Source organism: Micromys minutus, assembly GCF_963924665.1.
Source record: "Micromys minutus genome assembly, chromosome: 3".
In the NCBI taxonomy this organism is placed as follows: Eukaryota; Metazoa; Chordata; class Mammalia; order Rodentia; family Muridae; genus Micromys; species Micromys minutus.
The window spans coordinates 90,017,890-90,030,465 of record NC_137972.1 but is presented as its reverse complement, the minus strand read 5'-3'; the positions used below and the strand labels follow the sequence as shown (position 1 = coordinate 90,030,465).

At 40.5% G+C, this 12,576-nt stretch overlaps 1 protein-coding gene across 2 annotated transcripts in view; it reads right to left on the bottom strand.

Annotated features, from left to right (window-relative positions):
* PLEKHH2 (pleckstrin homology, MyTH4 and FERM domain containing H2) overlaps positions 1-7,021 on the bottom strand; it is a gene marked incomplete at its 5' end in the record, with an annotated part of 95,234 nt that extends 88,213 nt beyond the window's left edge. For both annotated transcript variants that reach the window (XM_080914729.1, XM_080914730.1), the window contains one exon: positions 6,899-7,021. In XM_080914729.1, coding sequence (XP_080770855.1) covers positions 6,899-7,021 — 123 coding nt within the window. The remainder of the gene's footprint in view (positions 1-6,898) is intronic.
* Positions 7,022-12,576: the final 5,555 nt, after the last annotated feature.

Below are 12,576 nucleotides of genomic sequence, written 5' to 3'. Positions count from 1 at the left end.
TTCTTTGAGCCTAGGAACTCCACTGGTAAACTGTGTTGGTTTGAGAAATGTCCCACATAAACTCGGACATTTGAACACTTGGTTCCCAGTTGGTGCTGTTGTTTGGGGAGGTATAGGAGGTGTGGCCATGCTGGGGTCAGGCTTGGAGCATAAAGTTTGCAGTCTGAGTTGTGAGTGTTCAGATTTCTGTCCCTGCCACCATGCCTGCTGCCTGTCACTATGACTGCACCTCACCATCATGGTCTTATACCACTGGAGCCACAAGCCAAATAAACTCTCCTCTCTACGCTGCCTTTGGTCATGGTGCTTTATCATAGCAACAGAAAATAATAAAGTAACCTTCAGTCATGTGAATAGTCCTAACAGGGAGAATTAAGTGTGTGTGGTGTATATACTTGTTGGCATACTTGTGTGCAGGTGTGTGTGTGTATACTTGTTGGCATAAATGTGTGTGTGTATTCTTGTTGGCATAATTGTGTGTGTCTATACTTGTTGGCATAGTGTGCGTGTGTGTGTGTGTGTGTGTGTGTGTGTGTGTATGTGTGTACTTGTTGGCATAGTTGTGTGTGTATACTTGTTGGCATAGTTGTATGTGTGTGTGTGTACTTGTTGGCATATTTGTGTGCATGTGTGTCGTGTGTGTGTGTATACTTGTTGGCATAATTGTGTGTGTGTGCATGTATACTTGTTGGCATAGTTGTATGCATGTGTGTGTATACTTGGCATAATTGTGTGTGTATGCTTGTTGGCATAATTGTGTGCGTGTGTGTATACTTGTTGGTATAGTTGTGTGTGTGTGTGTGTGTGTGTGTGTGTGTGTGTGTGCTCACATGTGAAGGCCAGATGTAAATAGATGTCTCCCTCATTTATTCTCCATCTTATTCTTTGGGACACAGTCTCTTACTGAATGGTCAGGCCGGTTAATTGGTGAGCTCCAGGGATGCGCCAGTCTCTGATCTCCCCACTCCCAAATTTGATATGGGCGCTAGGGATGCAAATTCCAGTCCTCATACTTACACAGCAAGTAACTACTGACAGGATTATAAGTTATCTACCAAGAGACCTATCACAGAAAAAACAGAGGGATAGAGATACAACCCAAAGAGACTATTACCTTTCCCTGAGACAGGGTTTCTCTGTGCAGCCCTAGCTGTCTTAGAACTCAAGCCTACAAATATGATCTAATAGAGTTTTTAGGGCTTTCTCTCAAGTTCGCTCTCTCTCCCCCCACCCCCGCTGCCTCTCTCTACTGCATATATATATGCATATACACAATAATGGCTGAGGCAAAGATGATGATTACCCTCAAAAATATAAGAAGTGTTTGCTTGAATAAACAAAGAAAATGACAGAATTTTCAAAAAGGTTTAAAACTGAGGATAAGCTTTTACAAAAGAAAATTGCTAATATTCCAAATTTAAATTACAGATAAGTACCTAACATTCCACACTGCATTAAAACAAATATATAAAAATTATAATACAATCCTTAGTCCAAGTCCACTCAACATATACCAAGATAGCATGAAACGATCAATTTCCCCATATAAAGTTTAACTGAAAATACAGTTAAACATTTTATAAACTGGCATCAAATTCTATGCTCTCTGCTTGATTTATGACTCAAAAACTGTTTTCTGTAGCCACAGTGACCATAGCAACAAGTAGCAGACAAGAATTTTGCCATTACACTTGGGTCATATCACCACCACACAAATAGTGAGCCTCTCTATTACAGGCCTGTGAAGAAACAAAATGGTCCCACAGACTAATTCAGGCAGAATACTTTAGGAAGTCTGTACTTAATGATGTGGACACAATTTCTCAGCAGGGACTTTTCTGGGTTTTCCCTATAAAATCCATTCTATCATTAAACATTTTTATTTCTCATAGTATCTTCATCCAACAATCCTGAAAAGTGACATTTAAAATAACCTACAAGGTCCCACTATTATATGTGAAATTTCCAGTCAGCATTGTCCATCCTTAGCTGCACTGAACGCGGAAGGGAATGGGTGTCTTGTTTAAGTGGGACTCTGGCAGTACTGGCCTAATGTGCTCTGGTGTCCAGGGACTCCTCAACCTTAGAAGGTCCTAAACTGCTTCAGGGGAATCACATTGAAGAAAAGAAGGCCATCATCAGGAGATGCCAATGCTGAGGCCACGTCAGGTCAGGTTAGAGCAGGAGTCAGTTACCATGGTGATATCTAACGGGGAGGGGGGAGGGGGGGACACACTTCATAGTCTCTCCTCCCTTTTCACTGAGAAACTGACTCATAGAAAGTAACATTTCACTTTAATTTGAAGTCAAACTTGTCCTTTCCCTCCCTGCCTCAGAAAACTAACTTGTAAACGGGGAAACTAGTTCCGTCTCAGCTTCTCTGAAGAGTTTATATTTGGCATACTAAGGATATTTCCAACACCATTCCTTACATTCCTCTAAAGACCTCTCCCATTTACAGCAGCACTTGCCCAAGACTTCAATGAGGCCTTTTTTCTTCTCAAGCTTCAAAATTCTAAGTTACTTGAAAATTGTGATTTAAAAAATAGGTGCAAAAATATTTCTTTAAAAAAAAAAAACTCTCACATATTGTATTCTTACCCACATACATATCTGAAATCCATATTTAATTATAGAAACACTCTGACATTATCTCATACCATTCCTTTAAAAAATTCAGAAATATGTTTGCTATTGTACCAAATACTCTGAGTTGTATCATGATGGATCTGAAAGGCACGTGATTTGACATCTCACTGTTTGTTAGCTATGCGGTAGTGAACACTCCATGCATTTATTCCAAGTCCTAATGCTTCCATCCATAGATTAGAGACAATGACAGTCACCCCCACAGAGTTCCTGCATCGTTTAAACTAGCTTAAGGACATAGTCAAAGCTTAGGAAACCTCAGTGTTTAGAGTTGGCTGCTTGTACACCACAGACAATGAAACAAAGCTAAGAACCAGCACTGTTCCAGGAGAAAGTTGGCTACAATTTCTGGCAAAGAATTAAAGAAACAAATTAGTATTCTCTCAAGAATCTTCAGCCTTGGGGCTCCCTCCATCTGGGGAGAATGTGTGGAGAGCTATGAGGAAGGAGCTCTGAGCACACTGGTCCCACCACAAAGCTAAAGGTGTAAGTGGAGCAGACTGGTCTCAGGAATGCAACATGTGACTCTCGGGCAGGACACCACAGGGCTTACTTTGAAAACATGTACTGTTCCATAAATGGTTAATGCTGCAAACACACACACAGCACTGAGAGACAGACATATCTGCTGTATGAGGATAAGAGAGTAGGCAACAGATCAGAAAGCAACCTAAGTTGACACACAAATCACTTTAGGCTAAAAAGACGGAAAACCTGGGTTTAAATGTTGGCTTTATCACTCTCTTTTTGGTATAAATTCAGACAAGCTAAATAACTTTTTATACCTAAATATTTATCTCCTTGTACAAAAGTGGTTAATATTAGCACCTAATTCATAAAATTATTAGGAAGATTAAAGATATAAATTACTTAGGCTAAATACTGGCCATATTAAACCACCATTGTCTAATCCATAAAATGGAGACAAAATTTATACCTTCACAAGTTGCTAGATGAATTTAGTATATTTTACCTATAAAATATTCAACACATGATAAGTCACTAAATAGTTGGAATCTTCATTAAAATGTGGGTAGATACCAAAAATAATTTTTAAACCTGAAAATAATATTTTATGATGGAACATAAGGACAAAAAAAAAGCCTTGAAAATCTTTGGTCTCACTATAGTGTTGAGTGTGTTTACTGGGAACCATGAATAATTGGTTTTCCAGTGTGTAAAACACATGCAATGAATCTACTTCCTAGATCTGAAGCCAGAGTTATAAATTAGATATTTTTGAAAAGACAGCGATTTTGAACTAACGCTCCTTCTAATATTCATTCACCAGAAAAGTAAATATAATATAGTATATGGATAATCAAAAGAGCAACTTATACTTGTATTTACAGAAAAAACCCAATATTTTCATACACTTAAAAAATACCTTCATAAGGCGATTGCTGTAATACCTTTTAAAGGGGCTGGGGAGATGTCTCAGTCGGTAAAGTACTTGCTATACAATCATGAAGACCTGAATTTGACCCTGCAAATCCATGTAAAAAGCTAAGGATGTTGGTATGATCTATAATCCCAGCACTGGGGGGTATGGGGACCAGAAGACCCCTGGAGTTCGATGGTCATCCCACAAAAATAGTCAGTAAGCCCTAGATCCCAGTGAAGAGATCCTGTCTGAGAAAAACAAGGCTGAGAGATCCCTGGTTCTCAACCTTCATAATGCTGCAACCCTCTAGTACAGTTCCTCAAGTTGTGATTCCCAAAATTATCTTGTTGCTACTTCAAAACTGTAATTTTGCTACTGTTGTGAATCATAATGTAAATGACTGATATGCAGGATATCTGATATGTGACCCCAATGGAGTCACTCTCCACAGCTTGTGAACCACTACCTGAAGTTCTCTGGCCTCTGTGTACACGCACGCTCTCGCACACACACACACACACACACACACACACACACACACACGCCATGGGTGGTGGGGGCACAAACATTGTTATACAGACTAAAATGTAAGGTTAACTAATTGGAACCAACAAACAACTTTTATTTAGTCTGTTCTGTTGGTTAACAGGGTCAGCTATAAGAAGCTAAGGCAACAGCAGGGAAGACAAGGGTTAACCACAGAAATCCCTGTGGAGAACACTAGATAAATCACCTTTCAGCATGAGAACGGTACTTATAATGAAAAGAGGAAAAATAACACGCCATGAATGATAATCAACTTTTGAGTTAAGTTTCTCTTGGCTGTAGATATTGAAACTGGAATCTTTTCAAGCCTTAATTTTTACCCTGAAATTAACAAGCAGATAACATTAATATTGAGAACACATTCCACAGAGCTCGTCACTGAGTCATCTGTAAACTGGGCTGAGGAGGGTCACTGTAGTCTTTCCACCTAAAAGATGCTAAAGATGAGAAATGCAAAGATTTCAACAAAGTGGTGTTTTGCTGGATTTTCTAAGGACACTTCTAAGAGATGCTTGCCTAGCAGACAACAAAGATGTAAGGCTTCTAGAGAGATGGACTATCTAGTCTCTATCCCAAAAGAATGTGAACTCAAGTTTAAAACAACACCTGTGGGGCAGGATAGACGGTTCAGTGGTTAGAGCACTAGCTGCTCTTCCAGAGGTCCTAAGTTCAATTCCCAGCAACCACATTGGTGGTTCACAACTGTCTGTAACTATAGTCACATGGGATCAGATGTCCTCTTCTGCCATATAGATGGATGTACATGCAGATAAAACATCCAAATACTTGAAATTTTAAAAAAAAATCTTAAAAACAAACAAACAAACAAAAAGACTTGTATATTCTAATCAGTTACTAGGAATACAGATAGATAAATGGGTAGATGGATGGATGGATGGATGGGTGGGTGGGTAGGTGGATGGATGGATGGGTGGATAGATGGATGGATGGATAGATAGATAGCATTACCTAAAAAATATGAGAACCACAAGTTGATTTTAAATTCTCTAGAACATGCCATACAAAGCAAAAACAAAAATAAAATCATATTGCTTAAGTAACAATATTCAAAATGCTTTCAACACAGACAATATAATCATTATTGCTGAACTCTTTTATCTTATTTCTTCATATAAAATCTCTGAAACCCATGGTGTATTTTACATTTACAACATACTTGGGTTTGAACAAGCCTAGTCGAAATGTTCAATAGTCACATGTGGCATGGTGGTATCTTGCTGATTTGTTTGGTCAACTTGATACAAACTGTGTTCTGAGAAGAGGGTATATCACGTGTGGGTCTGCCCCCATCAGATTGGCCCTATAGGCATTTTGATTAATGTGGGGGCCCAAGCCAACCGTGAGTGGTGCCACCTTGATCAGGTAGCCATGGGAAATAAAAAAGGTAGCTAAATATGAGCCTGAAGCAAAGCCAGTCAGTCCCATTCTTCCATGGTCCCTGCCTCTGTTCCTGCTTGAATTCCTCCTGTCTTGACTTCCCTCGACGACGGACTTGGATCCAGACACATAAGCCAAATAAAACCTTCCCTCCCCAATTTGCTCTTGGCAATGGTATTCATCACAGCATTAGAAAGGGAATCAACACAATATTATATTAGACAGCAAAGTCTAGGATCCAAGATACACACACACACACACACACACACACACACACATACACACACACACACATAATCCAGTGACAAAAATCTAATTATATTACTAGAAGAATATGACTCTACTGCATGCAATTCAAGCCCCAATGATATTTCTGTAACGTATAATTAAAATTTCCTAAGCAGGTATATTCTTTTATAATCACATTTTATTATCAGTAGATAGTTTTCTTCTATAATTACTTTTAAAATACTTTTGTTTGATTTGTTTTACTGAGACAGGATTTTGCTGTGTAGCTCATTCTGATCCTAAGCTTGTGATCCTCCTGCCTCAGTGCTGGGATTACAAGCTTGGGGCACTGTACCAGGCTTAAAATTATATTCTTCAACAGAAAGCAGATCAAAATGCTATTAAATTTCTTTAATAAATCAAATAAATTATAGCTTTTTTTCTGGATTGAATGAACTCAGTATTCATCAAACATGTAATATTCCCATATTCAAATAGTACTCACAAATAAATAGGTTTTTCTCTTGTCCCATATTTGATAAAAGACTGTGTCAACTGTAGCTTCAAATACTTCATAAAAAGTTAAACTACACTATTTTTTAAATTGTTGCCCCCCCCCCGAGTAATGAGGTCACAGCGCATATTAAACAGGGATCCGATAATCGTTAGTAAGGAAAGTTCTGGAAGCCTTACTTTGTCTGCTAGAAGCTCTCGGATCTTGCTTGCTTGAACTCGGAATTTCATGAGCTGAGCCTCCAGAGCTACACAGCGCTCTTTCCAATCTATTGATCCTTCTGGCTCAGAGGACTCCTCCATAGTTCTGAGAGAGAAGGGGCGGAGGGAGAGGTGTCAATACACACGTTAGCCTTGAAGATAATTCAAGAATTGACCCAATGTACTGAATGCCATTCACACACAAGTCTTAGCTTCTGAGATAAAGCCAGCCTTTGCTACAGTTTGAAGAATTAAATGAAGACAAGAAGTCAAGTCAGGAAGCCATACTGGGGTGCTTAATTTTCTGTCTCAGTTTACCCATGCTAAAGGACAGTGGGATGCCAACATTCACAAGTTTCGCAGACAACCTGTGAGGAGTAAATGAACCAGCATTGCTTCAATAGAACTTCGGCCTGTGGCAGTGTGGCCCAGGCACTGACTATTGTAGATGCCTCTTCCCAACAGGTAAGACTTTAAAATATCCACTCATAATTCACACTCACTCTCAGATTTGCAGACATAGAACAATGGGTTAGAAATATGACAAAATAACCTATGGAAATAACGTCCCTGCGCTAGAATTACGGTTTAGATTTTCACTACAGTGATGATCTACTACTGCTATGGATTCCTCTGGCTATCTAGAGGCTAAGTCTAGGTCTCTCAGGCCAGAGAGCCTCTTGCTTATCTAACCAGGGAAGCTATTAGAGAGCTGACAAGTTCGTTTTCTTATCAGGAAGAAAGAGTAAATAGATGAAAATTAGAATCATCTGCATTTAGTAAATCTAGACTTAGTGTTTTGGTTTAGTTTTAGTGTTTTTCCTGAGACAGGGTTTCTCTGTGTAGCCTTAGCTGTCCTGGAACTCACTCTCTAGACAAAGCTGGCCTCGAACTCAGACATCCACCCGCCTCTGCCTCCTGAGTGCTGGAACTAAAGGCTTGTACCACCACCACACTGCCTGGCCAACTCTGTGTTTCTCTATTAACTGTCCTTTGAAGGATATTAATTCTAGGGGGAAGCTTCACCAGAGGGAGGACGATCTAGGCCAGGAAGCTGTCTTGCAACTCTAAAGGACTACTGATTTCAGCAGCCTGGATGCTTTTGACTGGGATTCATAAAAGTAGTTTTAAATGTTTGTTGATGGTTTTATGCCTAACTGTATTTCTAAATGGACTTTGCCATGGATTGATGATATTTGCATTAGGAATGGATTTCCCAAAGGAACCAAGCCTCCAGTCTAGGAGAAGACAGGATGACACATACTCAGAATTCCCTAGTATTGACTGTAATATATCCTGTTCCCTAAACATATGCCAAATTCTAAGAACTGCATTGCAAACTCCCTTGGTAATCCTAGTGTGGAACAGGCTGAGGCAGGAAGATTATGGCATATTCAAGGCCTCCTGGGCTACAATGTAAGTTCCGGGTTCCAGGCCAGCCAAGACTACATAGTTATACCATCATAAAGTAAACCAATAAAACTAGCAAACAAAAGTCCTGTAGCCTATGAAAGACTTGCTTGACAACAAAAATAAATGATCTGTGCTTAAGATAGCTTCCACTTTAATAATCAAATATCATTCCATAATTTAGAAACAAATGCAAGCAAATTATTCTATGAAGGCAGAAATTTCTGTTACAATCACCCCTAACCATTGCAGGCTTTTTAGACACCACTACATCCTGGCCACAAACTGCAGAAAAGTCTGACGAGCTGGAGAAAACCCTCCTGCCTGTAGAAATAAATCCCACCCTACTGATTTCTATTTTTGTTTTGTTTTAAATATTAGCTTTGTGAATGACATTTTTTATTGGATATCTTCTTTACTTACATTTCAAATTCACATTTACTACTATGTTTCATCTTGGTATCACAAATTTTAACAATATTAAAGATAAAATATTAAACAATAAAAAAGCTGTAGGAATAGAGATACTCTTAATTGTTAAACCACTCAAACAACTATGCAGAAAAATATGAACATGGTTCTACGTCAAGCAATAGTCCATTTCCTGCTGGGTAAATTTTCCTCTCTGGTTAGAATAACTTGCTTGTGCCCAATGTAAAGTGTTTATCTTGATTTGGTGAGATCTGAACTCCCTGCAGGGTAGACAAGTGCTTTGTCAATAACTTACATTCTTAGCCTACAGTTTTAAAAATAGCATAAACAGTACATAAATACTTTTCAACAAATGAAAATAAATCAAGACAATGTGTAAGGGAATCCCCCAAAGCCCAAAGCTCACAACAAACACACTCAACAGAGACTGAAAGTTTCCTCAAGGAGCTCAACAAAAGACAAAGGTGTCTGTCCTCACTACTTCTGCCTTCCTTTATATAAGACAAAAATAAAACAAAATGTTTCAGCTGGGTGGTGGTGGTGCAATCCTTTAAGGGCAAAGATTTCTGAGTTCCAGGACAGTCGGCCTATACAAAGAAACCTGTCTCGACCAGGTAAGGAAAACAAACAAACAAACAGTTTCTAGGTTAAGATTGTTTTTAAAGTAAAACTATTTGCAAAGGATGTGCATAGACATGGGTCACATACTTAGAAAGTTCTAAGAAAAACACAACACATATATACACACACAACCGACTAGAACTACTGAGTAAGGTTTCAGAGAGCATTAACATGCAAAAATCGAGTTCTGTATGCTAGCAAAGAAAAACCCCCAAATTAATAAAATATTCCGCTTATGATATAGCATGGCATAAATGACACTTAGGAATGAGCTCAACGAAATAAGGTCAAGATTTGTGCTTGGAAACCTCCATGTCATCAAGGAAAAATATCAGGTCTAAAGAAATGGAGAAATGAAGTGTTTATGGATTGCAATCTGCATATGACAGGACTTGTAATGCAATAACAACTGTGAATATTCTGACTGCTGTGGGGGAGGGGATTGACAAGAGATCCTAAAATTCACCTAGAAAGTTAAGGGAACCTAACAATCTTGAAGGCTTAAAGAGGCACATACTCAAACTTCCAAACTTGATACAAAGCTACAGTACCCACGATAGTCGAGTGAAGAGAAATGCTAGCAGAATAAGGTTGAGCCCAAAAACACAACCTTGTGATTACAATTAATTTGTTTCTGAAAGAATACCAAAACCATTGAACAATAGTTCAGTGAAAAAGACAATGGGTTTTTTTCGGCATACGATGTGGTACAACTTGAAATTCAGATGCAGAAAAATGAGTGTAGTCTCATACCAGATACACAAATTAGCATAAAGTGTATCAAAGGCTTAAATGTAGCCCGAAGCTCTAAGAAATCAGAAGATAGATACATGAAACCTTATCAAAATTTAGAAATTATGTGCTTCAAGGACAGTATGAAGAACCTGTAAACACAGCCTACAAAGGGCAGGAAAGGATTTGAAAATCAAGCATCTGAGAAGAGCCGTGTCCAGAATCTGGAAATAACTCAAATAACTCAATCAGCAACAAAAACAACCTTCAATCCCAGCACTCAGCAGGCAGAACTCTGTGAGTTCAAGGCCAGCCTGGTCTACAATCAAAGTTCCAGGACAGCCAGAGCTACAGAGCAAAACACTGTCTCAAAAACAAAACAAAAAAAGAACAATCTAATTTCAATTTTTACTATCATTACTTTATACATCTGAGACTGCATTTGGCCCTCCCTTCATCTCCTCTGCCCCTCCCCCAGCCCACTCCTCCATTTTTCTTCAGAAAAGGGCAGGCCCCCCATGGATAATCAGCCAAACTTGACATGTCAAGCTGTAGTAAGACATATAAAGTTGTAAGCATCTCCACTCATATTAAGACTGGATGAGGCAACCCAGTATGAGAAAAAAAGGGTCCCAAAAGCTGGCAAAAGAGTCAGAGATAAAAAGTCAGCAGAATCAGGGACTGGGAAGATAGCTTACTCGTCCAGGTGTTTGTCATGCAAGTATGAGAACCTGACTCAAACCTCAAACGAATCTGTAGGCTGTTTTCTGAACTGATGATTGACATGTGTGGGCCCAGGCCAGGGGGTGGGGCAAGGCCACCCCTGGTGGTTTTGAGTTGTATAAGAAGCCAGCTCTGAGGGGAAAAACCAGTAAGCAGAATTCCTCAATGTCCTCTGCTTCAGTCCTATCTCCAAGTTCCCGCCCTGACTTCCCTCAGAGACAGAATGTATGATGTATGTGTCCTCGGCTGAAACAAACCCTTTCTTCCCAAGCTGCTCCTGGTCAGTGTTTTATGACAGCAATAGAAACCTTAACTAAGACAGAAATTGGACCAGAGCATGGACAATTGCAATGATCAACGTGACTATATATTTTTTAATGTTTCTATTCTCCTTTCACATATTACATACATCCCAACTGCAGTTTCCTCTCCCTCCACTACTTCTCCCAGTCCTTTCTCCACCCTCCCACATCCACTCCTCCTCCTCCATTTCCCTTCAGCAAAGAGCAGGTCTCCCAGGGACATCAATGGAGCACGGCATAACAATAAGACTCGGTACATACCCTCATAAAGACTGGACAAGGCAACCCAGTAGGAGGAAAGGGGTCCCAAGAGCAGCTAAAGAGACAGAAATACCCCCCCCCCCCGCTCCCACTGTTAGGAGTCCTGCAAGAAGATGTATCATACAGGCAGAGGACCTAGCTCAGACCCGTGCAGGCGCCCTGGTTGTTGGTACGGTCTCTGTGAGCTTCTAAAAGCCCTGCTTCATTGTCTCTGTGGGCTGTGTTCTTGTGGTGTCCTCGACTCCTCCACCTCCTACAAACCTCCTGACCCCTCTTCTGTGGAGTTCCCCCTAAGAGTTCCTTGCAGCCACTCCCAAGAAATGCTTTGTGTTTTTGTTGCTGTTGTTTTAAGGAGGACCGTCAAGGAGTTTGGAAAAGTCACTGAGGCCTCAGAGCTCGGTCAGCCATTCTGGGGACCATGGAGGATAAGAAGTGGCAAAGACAACGGAGACGGGGCTTCTGAAGTTCCAGAAGGAAGTTTGAGAGTACAGGAGGCATTACGTTACTGTGCACCGTGTAAACATTATCCTTGTATTGTGCAAATGCTGATTCTGTGCCCCCATGTCCGGTTACAACCCTTATTCTAAGTATCTCTTGCCTGAATGTTGTATAGGCATTGCTAAGGTATACATTTCGCTGGGACTATTTCCTCACGATCGGCGCACAGAAGCTATGGTCCAAGATGGCCACTCATGGTGGCAGACAGGGTAATGGACAGAGTCACTCACAGACAGTGCTGGTTTTGAAGGCATGAGGGGGTCAGGGAGAGCAGCTGAGCTTGGCACTGTGAGAGGACAGGAGAGGTCATTGTTCAAGGTTATTGCAGCCTCAGCTGCAGTAGAAGCACCAAGACTGAAGTGTCCGTGGAGATGAGTTGGGTGAGCCCTTGGCACTGTGTGCAGCAGAATATTGGAGACAGTACTGAGGGGCCACCATCGAGGCACAGCAGCAGCTCCGAGGCGAACTAGCCTCAACCTGAGACGCTTCATGGGGTATGAATGGCAGAACCACAGAGGCAGAGCTGCTGAGAGGCCCTCCGGAGCCCAGAAGATCATGAGTGTCACAGGCCTTATTCCGAGCTTTATATTGTTTGGTGTGTTTGTGTGTGTGTGTGTGTGTGTTTGTGTGTGTGTGTGAGAGAGAGAGAGAGAGAGAGAGAATTAAATATAACTGTGC